General features: G+C 42.9%; 1 protein-coding gene across 1 annotated transcript in view; it reads right to left on the bottom strand.

Annotated features, from left to right (window-relative positions):
• SNED1 (sushi, nidogen and EGF like domains 1) overlaps positions 1-17,081 on the bottom strand; it is a 71,263-nt gene that overhangs the window by 37,797 nt on the left and 16,385 nt on the right. The window contains exons 2-6 of the mRNA XM_083443075.1: positions 7,824-8,111; positions 7,008-7,148; positions 4,753-4,915; positions 1,995-2,120; positions 265-378 (exon numbers count right to left, since the gene is read on the bottom strand). Coding sequence (XP_083299201.1) covers positions 265-378; positions 1,995-2,120; positions 4,753-4,915; positions 7,008-7,148; positions 7,824-8,111 — 832 coding nt within the window. The remainder of the gene's footprint in view (positions 1-264; positions 379-1,994; positions 2,121-4,752; positions 4,916-7,007; positions 7,149-7,823; positions 8,112-17,081) is intronic.

The following is a 17,081-nucleotide window of genomic DNA, read 5'->3' as shown; positions in this document are numbered from 1 at the left end:
CTGAAATAAAGAGGTACTGGCAGTGCTTTCTTCTTCTTCAGGGGGTACTCAAGGGCACGCAGTACTGGCAACTCTTTTTGTTGTTGTTTAAAAGTGTGGCACTTACTGTAACAACTTTGTGGTGAGCACTGGCACCTATTTTTCTAGAAAAAAGTACTGGGTACTGGTACTGGAATGCCTTTATAAACACTTTGTCCACCTAGACCTGCCTGTAAGCTGTTATCTGAATTCCCCGTCCTTTTGCAATTACACAATGTTTCTCACCAACTTCACACGTGGCTCCTTTAAATCCTGGTGGACACCAGCAACTGAAGCTGTTAATGCCATCGATGCAGGAGGCTTTGTTCTGACATGGGCTGGAAGTGCACTCATCCACATCTGGAAGGTAATGGGAAGGAAGCGAAAAGGTAGGGTGTGCTCTCATACATTCAATCGAAACACTTCACATGCATTACCATCTGTAATTAACCAGGCATGTCTACTATGGATACATCATTCCCAGAAGTGTGGATTGCATGCAAAGACAGAAAACAATCCCTTCCTTTATGTTTTTGATTATGCTAAGATGCTTTGGGTTATATACCCTTTTCTCTGGCGACAGCCTGAATGCCTCTGTGGAGGATTATAGGAGTTGAGAGGCTAGAAACGACTTCCCTGAGGTCAACAGGTTTAACTTTCTAACACTGCGGTAGCTATTCACATTAATTATGGCAGCAGTCACCAGGGGCACTTCCAGACTATTGCTATTTTTGGATGACATGCAATCTCATACCGACAAATTCAGGTGGTAAAATTATATTTTATTTGGAGGTCTTGTGCAAAAAGCCCACTTTCCCAAAACTTAAACCTTTTGTCACATGGAAAGTGACAGAAAAACGCACTGCAAAGTGTGAGATAATACTTTCTTTGACATGTCATCTAACCTCCCTGAAAACAAATCAGAACAAATACTTATTAACTAGCCAACATCATCTAATCTTCTTGCAAACAAATCAAGCAGAGAACTCAACAAAGAGGTTTTCTAGAAGTGTCCCCGGACTTCATTAAATGAAAGCTTTAGTGTGTTCCTCGTTCACCCTGACACTTCAATAGAGAAGTAACTGGCTAATTTAGTAATGACAATATGCCAAAGACAAACATAGGTCAGTTCTCATGGGCATTTAGTTCTTCAAGAATGGGACAGCTAGAGCAAGGAATGGAGCAGCTGCAGGTGGGCAGTAATAAGCCAACAAGAGAAACATGAATTAAAATATTAGCAAACGAAGAAGCCTTATACCAGTAGTGGGGAACCTCAGAGACCAAAGGAAGCTTTCCAGGCATCTCTACCTGGCCTGCAGAATTCTACCCAGTCCACACTCACTGGAAAATCTCACCGAAAGGGATGGGGGGGCAGCAGCAGCGGGGGGGGGGGGGGCAGAACCTTCCCATTTCACCTCAAGTGGTGAAACAGGATGGGCAGCCCCTGAGTAAAGGGAAGCCAAAATGATTAAGGGGATTGGAGCAAAACTCATATGAAGAAAGGTTACTACATTTGGGGCTTTTTAGTTTATAAAAAAGACAAAAAAGGAGGGCACATGACAGAGGTATATAAAAATATACATGCTGAAGTTTTCTCCATCTCTCATAATGCTGGAACCCGTCAGCCAATGAAGCTGAAGAAATTCAGGATAGATGAATGCTGTGGAATTAGCTACCACAAGGTCTGGCGATGGCCAACTTGGATTGTTTCAAAAAGACAAGTTCATGTAAGGTAAGGCTATCAGTGGGTTATAGTTGTGATGGCTATTTATCCCCAATATCAGAGGCAGTACATCTCTGGATTCCACAGCTGAGGACCATGTCCTCCATATGGGTTTCTCATAAGCTTCTACTTGGTCACTGTGAAAACAGAATACTGGATTAGATGGGCCTTTGGTCTGATCTGGCAAGGTTCTTCTTAAGCTCACTGAAGCCCCTCAATAGAAGACTGCGAGAAAAGTATGAGCAAGACTCACCAATATGGCATCGCTTTCCAGTGAAGCCAGCCAGACAAGAACAGGTGTAGGAGGGGTTCCCTGTGATGCAGTCCTCAATACACTTCCCTCCATTCAGACAAGGGCGGAGTGTCAGGCACACCGATGCTGCACAAAGAAGCAAACCCAGTGTTCAACAAATGATAGCATAGCTAGAGAACTACTATAATGTGTTGCAGCAACAGTAACATTGAACTGATCCAGCTTCCATTGTCCCTGCGGCCTTCGGCCCCTGTTTGCTCTGTAATTAACACACTGGGCTCATGGGTGGAAGTGCCATATTCCAATTCAAATTAGCACATCCACATTTAAACTGGATTGAAATTTTGTAGGAAGTTATAGTACGATATCAAAATATTTTGAATACAGTACTGTATATTAAATTTGTTTCCATTTGTTTGTTTTGTTTTGTGTGTGTGTGTTGCTCTCTGCTGTTCATGTCAAGACTTTTGTTTGCTCTCTAAACGTCTTACATTATCATTTTGACCATCAAATGTCAAATTAATCCTCCTTTATAGGCAAACTATTAGTAGTTCACAAAGAGAAAATGTTAATGACTGTACCAGTATTCCTTTCTGCTTAGAAATTCTGAACAGCGTTCAAACATGCAACAGTTTAGACCAGCTCTGTGTCCCACTGTGCACACCCCATAACATGCATTCTGCAAAGACATGCTATTTGCCTTTAGGAAAGTTACAATATTTTGGTGACAAAACCAAGAATCAAGAGCTGGGCAAATGCCAGCAACATTCTATAACTCTTTGACCAAAAAATTAAAGTGTGTGTGTGTGTGTGTGCGCATGCATGCATGCTTAAAAATAAGCTTAGATCTTCAAGAACCAATGGTAAGCAAAGGCAAAATGGTTTGGGAAACAGTCAGACAGCAAACCACTTGATTTCCCAAGATGGGGCAATCTCAGGGGGTGAAATATAGCCCCAGAGAGCTGTAGAGAGGTGCATAGCCTTAATATAGGCAGATTAGTCAAGTCTTGGTCTCAGAGTCAGAAGAGAACTCATGTGAGCCTAAGCAGCCATAGATCTGGTAAAGTCTGGGTATATGTTTTTGTTTGGAAATATGTGCCATATTTGGGGGAATTGTTGTGACAAGAAACTGGGCACTACTGTTACTCTCACATTGCATACACCAATAGCCAGTTTGAGGAAGATTATTACAGTATACTTGTAATACATATTGTATTTAGGTTCCTCACCAATTTGTAGAGAGGTATTTTATGAGCCCTATGGAACAGATTTGCAAATGGCAACATTTCTAGTAGAACCCAGCAGCATCTTCCTTCTGCAGTCCAAAGAAGCAAATGGTGGCAGAGACATCTCTACTAGGATTACGCTAACTGATCACAGAGCTGAAATGTGGTATTTTATGCATGTTAAAGCCTCTCCACATTTGAGCATTAAAGGTAAAGTAATCCACTTTTTCCTCATTCAAATTAAACCGGTCAAGCAATTGTAAATTTGCTTGTGCAGTTTTCTAGCTTTGTACACATCTGAAGGATCCTAATCATCATCATCATCATCACCCCCATCCAGAGTGTGCCAGAAATACTGACAAGTGATGCCAGAAAATACAGTAGTGGGTGTGGTAAGGGGACTGGCAATGATGATTGATTCACCCACCCACCCAAACACACACACACACACACACACACACACTGCTGCAACCCCACGTGGAGCAGTTTGGAGCCTGATTTTCCCCAATTTAACAGATTATCCCCCTATTGGGTAAATTTAGATTTGCAGGGGAAAGCATCACAACTGGTATTGTTGGAAGGTAACATCATGTGGACTACACAAATTAAATGAGAATGCAATCAGTTACAAACACACAGTAAACTCTGATGCACACAAGCTCTTAGATTCTTAAAAATGTACTTTCTCTTGCAATTTTTTATTAAGAATTTTCCCATTCTTACAATATTAAATAGCAGATATGCAAAACAGCAACACCACACACACATGCACAGGCGAAACAGCTATAAAGTACTCTGGCAATGAAGAAGTGTATGATACAAAGTAAGTTGGGAGATACATTTGAAGTTCCAGTTACTATTAAAAGGCAAGGCCATCTTTCATATTTTGCTTTTCACCGCATATTATGGTAACACCAAAGTAGCTGAAAACCAAACATGCATGACCTTAACTCACAGTCTCATGATTTGAAATTGGCCCACCCCAATTAAACTAGGGCTTCAATCCTACACACACTTAGCTGGGAGGACGCCCAACTGAATTACTTCTGAGTAGACATGTCTAGGATTGCACTTATTTACTCTATGACCAATCAACTCCCATGACTGAACAACCATTCAGAGGGCATCTACTATTTAAAGCTTGCAGTTCTAAGCCTGGAGGCCCATTTTACACATAATCCTACATTCATTTATCTCCAGGTTCTCCCCTTGCCTCATTCTAAAACTTGAGCCGGCAGTGGCAAAAGACATCATAGCTCTCCAGCAGCCAGAGATGCGCTCTTGGTTTCATGCAGCAATACAGTCATATCCTCCCAAATTGCAGCTTGAAATGGCTCCTCCACCAGTGCTTCCCATGTCCTGCTGGCCATATTTATGCACAGAGGAAAACAGGGCTTCCACTTGCCACACCCAAACTACCCCAGCTGCATAGCGGCTGCCTTTCTTTCATAAGCGCTGGGATTTTCACAGGGACAGAGAAAAGGGATGGAAGAATTGGTTTGGTTAAATAAACCTAACTGCTGTCCTCTTACTTGTGTTGTTGCAGCCCCCCACTTGCACCTGGGCATCATCGATTCTGAACACCCAGCGCCCGGGGATACCCACATTTGTCGTCATCTCCACGTCGACAATGTCATCAGTGCGGGATCCGGGGATGTTAAAATACCGCTTTCCATCACCGGCATTGAAACCTGCCTAGGAAGACAAGGGCAGAGAGTGAAACCTCTCGCTGGGGAAAGCAGGGCAGCTGTGGGGATAGGCAAGGGACTTCTCTCTTCCCCTCCAGTGCCCTGCAGAAGAATGGACTGCAAGAACACAAGGAAGGGAAGCATTCCTCTGCATATTGGTTACTGCTACAACCACTTCCCACCTGAAATTTTCCTGCTTCGGATCAGAGGCAGTGCAGCCCCCAGCACAACAACTCTTCCAGTCCCTGATGGGGGGGGGGGGCAGCAGTTTGCTAAGATGGCCCCACTTTGCTTTCCTGGAAAATAATTCCTTCCAGGACTTGGATGTCTTTTCCCATTCATTCCCTATCATGCAAGATTTAGGACTATGGTCTGAAGGCCCATGATGCAGCAAACATGCAGGGTTGTGTCTGATCAGTGCCTGAATGGGAGAACCCTATGTATGTAAATAAAATTTCTATTGGTTTTATAATTTCAACTTCGAAAATTATTTTCCATCAAGCAGAATTAAAGATATAAAATATCCAACATAAAAAATAAAAAGTGAAATAAAAGTAAAGGGAAGCAAAGAAAGAAAAAGAAGTGAAGAAAAACAGAAAGAGAAAGGAAAGTATCTTTTCGGAGGTTCTCTTTAACCTCCTGACTTCATTTCCTTTCCCCTAGGTATACCACCTTTATTTCCACAGGAAATAAAAAGAAGTTGGGACACAAATGTAATAAATATATTTATTACATAAATGTAATAAATATATTCAGAATGCAATTTATTTGAGCAGCCATATAAACAATCATTTTCTCGGTCACCTGTGATGAAGATAATTTATCTGTGGCCACCATGCAAGGAAAGTTTACAGAAGCTGGCTCACTCTTTCTTCTCAGGCCATAAATGACTAATGTTCGCTGGCAGTTAGTGCACATTTTTGTGGGCGACCAACTTATTTGCAAGGCTGCTTTGAGGCAAGCATTCTTTCTCCAGGGCACCCATCACAATGGAGCCTCAATTTCAGTTGCTTTCAGAACATCTGAGCAGTCAAGGATCCTCGAAGGCATCCTGTAACTGTTTTGCATGTCAGCTATGATTAAAGATCTTGGCTATGACACATGAGGAACTGTCAGCATTAAAAGGGGGGGGGGAGGTGACAGGGAGAGGGATTGTATGATCTACTTATTGCAACCCTTCTCCCAAATGGCTCTTGGCACCATAAAGCCTCAGCAATCCCCACACATCCATGACTCACTTGCTGGAACGCACACAGAACGCTGAGCCTATTTTCATCCTCATTCATCTGCACAGGGTGAATCCAAGAGAATCTTGGACACTCTCGCTCCTTTCCGTGAAACGAGAACAGATTTGCTAGCTCTAGCCAAGCAGAAGCCTTTGCCATGCTGAGCCGCGAGGTGCTCGTGCCGAGGCGCACTATCGCCTTGCGAGTTACAGCAGCACGTTTTTGCAAACTTGGTCACAAGCCTGGTGAAAAACTTTTCAACTTCCTCTCTCTCTCTCTCTCTCTCTCTCTCTCTCTCTCTCTCTCTCTCTCCTGCTTTGGCTGGACTGGGGCAGGGTGTTCCTGAAGCACTGTACAGTATTCCAAAGCATGTGGTTACTGCTCTGTTTACAGTCATAAAAAGCCTGCACTTCTGAATTTCTGGGATTGAAAATGGGTCCATTTCCTTTACACCTGCAATTTCCTGCCTACCGGAGACGCTCAGATGAGAGCCAGCAGCCAGCCAAGCATAGATCAATTAGTGGTAAATTCACACATCTGAACAGCCACTGGTTAAAAGAAAGAAAACAGCACACCAGAATTGGGGGGGGGGGGCAGGAATACCAAAGGGAGGCTGTACTTGCTGCAGCCTCTGCTGGGTGGCTCTTTAAAGAGTCTGAGGTTGTGATGGGAAGGAACCACGAGGCACTGGCCAATGTCAAGAGCTGTGGTTGCTCTATCACAAGGCCCCCGATATGGCTTTGAAGAGAGAGTAAGAGAGAGAAATTGGGGCTGAGGAAATATTGCCTTGCTATTTCAAAACTACTGTCTGGAAAAATGCACGCCATGTATTAGAAAGGAGACTTGCTTGCAAGGTGTGACCATGGAGTCTACCTGGGCCGCAATGCCTCCCAGGCCTGCTGAGTCTCCTCCACTGCTGGCATGCATTCCGGTGGTCCAGGTGATGGACTCGTAGTTGAAGATAGTGAAGGACAGCATGCCGTCGGTGATGAGGACTATTTGGAAGGTGTTAACCTGAAAGAAAAAAGAACAGCACCGCAAAAGCCGCAATGAAAATGCCACAATAAACTGCAGAATTAGTAATCTGAGCCAGACTGTTTATCTGGAAAGTCAGCCACAATGGTTCTTAATCCCTTCTCAGGCCATAGGACCTGCCTTCTACAGAATTCAACCTCAGGAAGAGGTAGAAGGTCTGAGCCTGAATTTTCAGCAAGGGCATTCCAGGTTTTTAATAGTTAACCTGTTTTGCCACTTTCCAACATGCTTTCTGTTTGGGCTCCTGTGCCTGCTATTATGATTTTTTAATTTTATAGTTTTAGTTTTTAAAACTCATTCTTTCTGTTACTGGATTGTGTAACAAATCCCCCCCCCACATGTTTTTTTATCTGCCATGAAGGCTTACATAGTGGAAAGGTGGAATGTAAATGTTTGAAATAAACAAAAGTTTAACTGCTTCAGCTGCTCATTACACATTGTAGTCTGCAACTGTAAAACATGAAATAGAATATACATCAAGGATAGCTGACATAGTGCCCTCCGGAAGTTGTTGGGTTACAGCTCCTGGAAGTCCCAGACAGCATGGCCAATGATTATGTGAGTTGTAATTCAACCACATTGGTTATCCCAATATCCACTATGGAAAATAACCCCCTTATCCAATACCCAACGCCAACATCATTCACCACTTACCGGAGAAAGCGAGTTTCCTCCAAAAAAGGTGACCTGGTACCAAGTGGCCACGAATACCCATTGGGCAGAGAACTGTGGGAATTCTGGGAAATATTGCCGGATGTCCTTAGTGGCCCTCATCAAAATGGCTTGGTCCTTCGTTTCCCGGTAATGCACTTGGCCTGCACGCCGGTTATCTACGTCCGCCCAGAAAGCAGCAACCACACGCCGGTCATTGGAGATGGGGAAAGCCACTGGTGTAAACTGAGACACTTCTTTCAAAAAGGAAATGATTCCATTGTTGTTGACCTAGACAGGAGAAAAAGCGAGGCATGGTGAAAAAGGAAAAAGGGTAAACCATCAGGGGATTTGAATTAAATTGAACTCGTGGGCCCTGACTTTGTGCAGAGGGTAGAAACATTGCTATGCCTGAAGGTTGTTTGTTCTCTTGCATGCCTTCCACTGATGATTTTAAAAAAGGATGCAGAGACGGCAGAAAAACTCAGGAAGGATCTGCCCCATAAGACAAGCCTCACACTTTAGAAAGTTTTCTTTTTCTAAGTACGTGTTCCCCCTCCTAGCCTTTAAAATGCAGGCACACCACCCTTCTAGCTTGTAGATGAAAAACTGTGTGCCAAAAAAATAATCCAGGGAACTGCCTCTCCTTTCAAACACCCCCCTTCCCACTCTCTCCACCCCTGCCACTTGCTTGCTGCACATGAGGGCTTGAGAGCCATGGCCAAGGGATCTGAGAAAGGAGGCAGAACAAGTCATGCCCTGTTCTCCTGCCGGAGATGGGCCAAAGGAAGGAGGAACAGCTGAGAAAACTGCGGCAGCCACAGTGATTTGAACAAACAGGGTGCAGTTCGTTTGGGTCACTCATCTCACAAGGCAGCAGGACTTACTATTCACTTCCTCATGTTAAAGAGGCAAAAGGGTTTATTCTGAAGGGACTAGGAGATGGAGGAGGTTATTTATTGCCTCTTTGGTCAAGGTAAAGACACCGGGGTATATATACACGAGCAGCTCTGCTGGAGCAGGAGAGACACCACTCCCTCTCTTAAAATCAAAACCCTTGCGGGCAGGATGTCATCCCTCCTTCCTTACTACACTGGGCTGTTTCACCCCATTTATACACCTTTGTTGATTAATATCATATCCTGAGCCTGCAACATTTGTGACTGACACAACAGAGACAGGAGGCAGAGCAGTAATAGATAGAATTTTCCACATCTACACATTCAGAGAAGTAATCCAGCACAGTCCTCATTTGACTTTACAGTTCAGTATGCTATTGTTGACTGCATATTTGAATGCTTAAAAAACTACCTGGAATGGAATCATATGCCTCAGCCTGCTAAGATTTCAATGGGGCAGGGAGCATTTGATCATGCAATCTCTTGCCTTCATTCTGAACTGCTGCAGTTCAAGAAGGGTGATCATCACATCCATTTTTCTGGGCCCACAGCCAGATCACAGTTGATCGATTTGGGTTATGTCCCAATTGGGTTGGAGGGGCATTTTTTTGAAGAACCAGATTGAAAAAGGTCTCTTGCTCCTTTTTGCTCCTTCCCTCACTACTGAATGACTCTGATTGTATCATGTGATGTAAGCTGCATCCCTACGGATGCTGGGCTCCAACTTCCATCAGCTCAAGCTGGCATGGTCAATGGCCAGGGATGATAGGAGCTGCAGTCCAGCAATATCTGGAAGTCCACAGCTTCCCCACCCTTGCTCTAGGGGCGAGTTGCTTTGCAGATGCCTTCATGCAAGGTATTAAGCTTTAACTGCAGCCACTGCAGTCTTGATGCGGGCTCCTCTGTGCAAAACTGGTCCCACAGCAGCTTTGGAGACGATATCCTTATCGTCCCTTTCAAATTGTGTCACCTAAGGCATCCATCTTGCTGCTGATTCAGATTTGCTTTTATTAGTATATTGCACATTGTTGGTTTGGTTAATCATCTAGTAAATTAAGCATATTATGGTTTCTGTAGTGTGTACCTCTCTGGTCAAGCAGCAGAGTTTTGACTCCAAAGTTGGCAAGGACAATTCTAAGACTAGAAACTAGAGGCTTCCTAAGTTAAACCACAAGTTCCATTGAGTTTGGCGAGGCTATGCTGCAAAGCATTTGTCGACAGCTTTCTCTTTACCGTAGCATTTTCCAAAGCAGGCAGGGAATTAGTAATAATGAGCCCCCATGTGCGGCATGCCAACATTTTTTGTTTTTTTGCAAACGGTGCCTTGCTTACCACCGAAAGGAGCATTTCACAAGAGAAACCCAAGCCCAAGTTAGTCCTTTGCCCCCCACCCCCAGGAAGCCCCCTCTGGCTTGGTGACTCCTTCGTGTTCCATGTGCACACAAGGATCACTCACTTCTCTGGAATGAGAAGAAACCACAAACCTTCTGAACTCTGGCCTGTACAGAAAGGAGCAGGAAAATTCTGCTGGGGAAAGAAGCTAAAGCCTTGTTTGTGGATGGAATGTGGTCTGAGATGCAGGTGTGACATTGGGAGGCGGGGAGGTGAGGAGAGGAGGCTGTTTCACTCTGGTGAGCAAACTCTGAATTCAAATAATGCTTTGTGTATATGCGTGAGTGGCCAGTCATGGGCTTGGAATCTAAGCAGAGCCTGCGAATCACAGCATCATTGTACAGCAGAGCACAGCAAAGTGAAGGTAGAGTCCAGTCCCTCTGCAGATGTAAAACAGATTAAAGGCAGATTAACACAGGCAACATGAAACCTGCATGTGCTCTGCTTTGGAAGAGGAGCACTTTGAAGAGCATTGGTTGGCTACCAGAAGCTGTCTCAGTAAGGGCCAGCTCCAACCAACCAACATTACTTTCCTCTTGGGGCTACCAACCAATTAAAAAACCCTAGCACTAGATGCAAACTTAGCCATCATTAGAGTCGACCCATTGAAATCAATGTGTCATGTTTTAAGCACGGCTAAGCCTGGATCTGACACTTGGTCAATTAATAATAGGAGTTTTAGTCAATTCATCAATTAAATATGCATATGAGTGAAAAATAATCATTCTGAAGCAAGAATCATTAGTTTTGTTAGGGGAACACATGTGACATTACTAATACGTTTCAAAAAATAAAAGTTGTTGACTTATAGTATATATACTATATATAAATATATATATATTTAGCAGAGTAGAAATAGTTTGGAAGCAGAAGCTAACTCACCACCCATCGTCTGTCTCATTCACAAATCACTAGCATTGCATAATGGGATAAAAAAATGCACAGAGTCCCATAGGTAAAGAAAAAAATGGTTCTTTACTTAACAGTTACTTCATGTGCACATGGATGGCTTTGGATTCTAAGCCTACAATCGTGAGAGATAGTTTCATGGCTTTTTGCAGGAGGAGAGAAAAAACACAGAGGAGGCAGGTGCTGAGCTTAGGAACTGCATCTTCCCTATCTGTTAGTATTAACCCTGCCCTCTGTTGACTGGAGGAATGCATGACTGCTTAAGCTCAGCAATAGCAGTCATCTTCTTAGAAGAGGCATTCCCACCTATGCGAGAGAAAAGGGAGGATGCCTCTCTCAAAGACAATGCTCTGGTCATCATAGGTAGATAATTTTAGACCCTGGATTTGATGGCCTTATGACAAGGTTGGGGCTTAAACAACCATGTGTATTATTTCAGTTGTGAAACACACAGTTAATATGTCATTTCCCTCCCAAACCACCATCTCCATTCCAGGCTCTACATTTATGATACAGCAAAAAGTAACTGAAAAAGCAGTTTGCCTACCATTTATAGATAGATACTCTGAGCATATGCGAATTCACATTTTGAACTCACTTAAGACATAGCATCACCATGGCTACAGGAATAAAACAGGGTTTGTTTCTGCTTCCTTAATGCTAAGCACACTTGCCCGTATTGTAGAAATGCTTAAAGGATTTTAAAAGTAAATAAAAATAAAAATGAGCGTTTGTGACCATATACATGCCTGGCCACACCCTTGCCTGACCCTGGCACGTCCATGCCAGCCCAAGAACTGCCCTATCATTTATTGCCCCCTGGGCAGTCATTTGGGCTGCAGATCCCTGAACCTGGTCCCTGATGTCCAGCCCTATATGCACCACTGTTGAAAGTTTTTGTAAACGGTATTTAAACATTTTTGGGGACTGCAATATTTTTTTTTGAAAAAAATCTTTAACCAGCTAATTGCTTAAGGCTGCAATCCTAGTCACACTTACCTGGGAGTAAGCCCCATGGAACTCAGTAGGAGTTACTTCTGAGTAGGCATGCACTGCAGTCCTAATTCTTGTACTTGTGTCATAAGGTTTTTGATGTTAGATGCAATCACAGGAACCACAGATAATACATCTACATAGGGCTAATGTTTGAAAATCTTTGGAAGCTTCATCAGGTTTAGAATGCAGCTACAAAGATATTGCTGGGCATACAAACATGAGATCATATGACACCATTCTGCAGTAGCTGCACTGGTTACCAATCTGGTTTCCAGAATAAGACAAAGTGTTGGTGATCATCAGCTCTAAATGGTTTAGATCAGGAGACCTTAGGCTTGGGGGCTGTCTCTTCCTGCCTGCTCCTAAAGAGAGACCTCTGTGGCTCACCTTGGGTGGAAGAAAAGATGAATGGGATGAGAGAGGGGTTAATGAATAATGATGTTATTGTTGTTATTGTTACATTGTAACATTACTGTAACATTATTGTTAATGATGTTAATGTTAATGAAACACTTTGTCCTGTGAAGCATGGACACAAAAGACCCATTTTGCTCTGGCAGGATTTTATTTTATGAGACAGATAATATTTATGCTTGACATTAACACCTGAAGCTCTCTCCTTGGTTGATTATTTTATATATTGCTGACCTGATATTTAAATTTTAAATGCTGCAAGCTGCCTTGACTGGTGCTTTTTCACCAGAAGGGCAGCATAAAACTTTGCAACAGAATGCATGAACGAAAGAATAAAAAAGGCAATAAAACATGCACAAGTTATGAGAGTTCAACACCCTACCAAAATCCTAGGTACTTTGTTCTAGCTCAGCAGTGAGAACAATCATGTCTCATTGGCTCTCAACTCTATGCCATTCAGTTGTGGACTAGCTTGCCAGCGGCTTAACAAAGCTACTTCCCACACACAGGCCCAGCATGAACGAATTCTACGAATGCCTAAACATTCTTCCAAAGTCTGCAAAGTCACCCTTTCACCATGTGGACTTGGTTCTTAACTTTGCTATACACCAGGGATGGAGAACCTCAGGCCTGAAGGCCAAATGCAGTCTTCCCGACTTTTCTATCTTGGAACCATGGATGTGGCCAGGGAGGTGCGGGGGGGGGGGGCAGCTGCCACCCCCAATCAAGTTAAATAAATAAAAATATTTAACTGACCAATTGCATTGCAAATAACTCAGTTCTGCCCCCCAACATAAAGCCTCCCCCCCAAATAAATCCTGGCTAATGGGGCCTCCCACTGCCGCTGCGCAGCCGCCATGCCATTTCTGTTCTCCTCCTGAAGTAAAGTTCTTAACCCAAGGTACTACTTCCAGGTTAGCGGAGTCTGTAACCTGAAGAGTCTGTAACCTGAAGCATTTGTAATCTGAGGTACCACTGTACATCTTTTGACTCAAAACAAAAATGGAATCCCATTAGGATTAGTTCATCAGACTGGCCCTGTCAAATTTATAATTGGGACAAAATCATGTAAGGCACTGAAAGACAACGAGCTTTTGTTGTTTTTCAGTTTTTATAGTAGAGGACTAGAATTCATGGTTGGTGGTGGAGGGTGAACAATGGGCAGGAATGTAGCTGAAAGGAGATTCATTTACAAGAAAAACAAGAGGTTTTTAGCCCTTATTATTTCATCTATCAATAGTCTGTTTAAATGACCCTACAACGCCCTAACACGGCCTGTTTCTCCACTCAAAAAGGATTACCACTCGTACCAATTCTTGCAAGGAAAATAAGGCAGTTTCAATTATGGATGCATCTGAGAGTATGGCAGCTTATCAAACATATTTTCATGCAAATAAGTCCCAATGAAGTTCTACATAAGATGAAGTTTAAGAGCTTTGAGAGCAATCTTATCACAAAAAGTTTCTGCTAAGAAAAGTTAAAGTTAATAAGTCAAAGTTAATAAATTATAGTAAGTAAATCAGATCATATAACTTAATGCTTAGACTGTTGATGAGGGTTAAAACATGTTTCCTAGTTTTCAAAACCTATCCCTTTTCTGCTACCAGCATTTTGGTATATCAACAAACTCGAAGTATTTTATCTATCATCTATCTATCTATCTATCTATCTATCTATCTATCTATCTATCTCTATCATCTATCTATTTATTTACTTGGGGTGAGGTGGCCATTGATAGGGAGGGGAGCAATGATACCAACACACTCTAATGGAAGAGGACATGCCATCTGTGTGTACAGATGACAATGATTTAACAACTCCTCAAGTGGACTGCATGGCATACAGGTATGGACACTTGCAGTGATGTCTACAAAACTGCTTCTAGTAATCCTGAAACAATAGCACTTCAAAGGCTGAACTTTGTACACAGCCTAAGTAATGTACAGAAAGCATGCACACCTAGGGCAGCCTATACACATGGCCCCTTGTGTCACATCCACATATTACATCTAAAGCACTCTTATATGACTTTAACTGTCATGCCTTCGCCCAAAGAACTGTGGGAACTGAAGTTTATCAAGAGTGCTGACCTCACAGACTTACAGTACCCTCAATTCTACAGTTCCCAGAATTCTCTGGGATTCTTAAAGTAGTTTAACAGTTCTTTAAATGTAGTGTGGATATGACTAGCCCAGAGAACCTCTAGATTTGCTAACTGAAAATCATAGCTGCCAAATATTAACGGGCCCTGCATCCAGATGGTGAAAATAAGTGTTGAATAATCTCACCAGCAAGCAACAGAGGTTTTGTTCTATATGGCTCAAAAACCTCTGTAAGAGAAGGATTGCAAAAACACCTCAAAAGTTAACAAATTCACACTGCTTGTGACCCTTTTTGACATTCCTACTCAAACTGATCAACATACACTTTTCCTGAAAAAAGGTTGTAAGCCCAAGAATTTTTTCACACATTGCAGTTCACTGTTGCTTTGTTTCCCAGCTGGGTTGCAGGGAGAATGAAAAACAAAAAAACCCTCTAACCTCTACATGTTCTTGATGCTAGGGCTAGAGCTTACCGGAGCATATTGCTGAAGAACTTGGTATAGCAACCCCTCAGGTCAGCATTTTGTATGAGGCAAACCCTTCTGTGTAAACACATGTTGAGTTATTGCCATGACTAAGGGGAATAAGATTACTGTTTCATAAATTCTTAGTAACCTTTTAATGTCCACATGGGAACATTCTTCCTATTATTAAAGCAATATGGGATGAAGCAGAGGCCAAGATTTTCAGAAAGAGCTGCCTAAAGCTAGTTGGGATTTTTCAAAGCAATCCAGGTTATTTAGATGCCAGGAGCATGTCCACAGAAAACAAAACAAAACGAGGATGTTACAGCAAACAGCCAATGAGAGCCTCAGCACATTTACATGGAAGTAAGTGCTGCTGATTTCAGTGGCGTTTACTTTAAAAGGAGGCTTGAGTTTTTAGTTTGTCATTTGCAAATGCTTTGCATGTCTTGAGTTATTAGAAGGTTCTACCAAGCCTTGTCCTCCGACTACAACAGATAATGCAGGGCGTAGTTTGATTTGCCACTGCTGCAAAGCTGGGGTTCAGGAAAGGCTCATGCATTCACAAGATGGCTCATTCATTTCTTGCCCGTAGTCATGGGCGGAAATCAGTTTTATATGCATATACAGGGGAACTTAAGCGATACCAAGTCAAAATATGGAAGGATATAAGTTGAAAGGGTAAAGGATGCAACTCAGTAGTAGAGCACCTGGTTTGCATGCAGAATATCCCTGATTGAATCCGCAGCGTCTCCAGATAGGCACCTTCTGATGTCTCTCTTCATCCTTCACAGTTTTAAATGACAAACTAAAACTTCAGTCCTAAGTGCACTTCATTGGAAATAAGCTCTAGCAGCATGTACTTCCACACAAATGTGCTTAGGAATGTAGCTTAAGCACACTCAGCTGGAGTTGGAGATAGCCTAGGATCACCTAGGGCAGGGGTCTGCAACCCGTGGCTCTGGAGCCGCATGTGGCTCTTTTACACCTTTGCCGCGGCTCCGGGATGGATACTAGCGAGGGGAGGAGGCGCATTGTGCGCCCCGACACTCCCCACTGTGGCGGGCGCTGTACTGGCTGTGACGTCGCATGGGGGCGGTACGTGCGTTAGTCACGCACCGTCCCGACGTCACCTTCCCGCCCGCCCGCCCGCTACATTGTAAGGGGCATGTACGCTGGTCACTGTTTTGAAGAGGAGTGAAGAACACACACACACAAAAGGTAACTTGTTAATTTAACGTTTATTTCTATGAGGAGGAGTAATTCTGAGGGGTCAAACAAAGAAATAATTAAAAAAGTGACAAAAAAGTTATTTTTATAATGACGAGTTTTGCGGCTCCCAGTTTTTTTCCCCTTCGGAAACGGGTCCAAGTGGCTCTTTTTGCCTTAAAGGTTGCAGACCCCTGACCTAGGGGCATACACTGCATATTTACTCAACCCAACTATTATCCTATGTAGCCCAACAGCTTCCATTTCACATGGTGAGAGACAGTACATGCATCTATGGCATTATAAAGAACTCTCTCTTGTTTGTTCCAAACTATACCTTTCTTTAGGGGATAACATCTGCATTCCTCACTAGCCATGTGCACATTCAAGGCAAGCTCTAGAGTGGGACTCATCTGGAGATGCTCTTGTCATTTATATTTTAGGAGAGTTGGCTGAACAAAGTCTTTAAGATGTGGCTTCCAATTTATAAATAACTATTTTTGAAAGCCATTGCATCTAGATTCTGTTTGAAAATGCACATTCCTAAATTAAATGCAGATGCGCTCCATGTATGTACAGAGTAGAGGTATATGAATCACAAGATCCACACTTTGCAGATACTGCAGGAAGCCACACCAGGAAGGGGGTTCACAAACTTTCCCAGAGAGCGCCCCATTTCTAATTGTTGCCATTTGTCAGAGCCACCTGCTGATGACATATGTCATGGATGATGCACTCGTGCAGAAACTGTTTTCGGAATCTAAAAAAGAAACTGAGCAGGAAAATGATAAACACAACACATGAAAGCAAAACAATTAGGAGAAAATCTAAATTAAACCCAGAAACATCACGAAGGGGGGAAAGAAAGCTCCCAAG

Source organism: Podarcis tiliguerta (assembly GCF_965153285.1).
Source record: "Podarcis tiliguerta genome assembly, chromosome: 5".
Lineage (NCBI taxonomy): Eukaryota > Metazoa > Chordata > Lepidosauria > Squamata > Lacertidae > Podarcis > Podarcis tiliguerta.
This window is presented reverse-complemented; position numbering and strand designations above follow the sequence as displayed.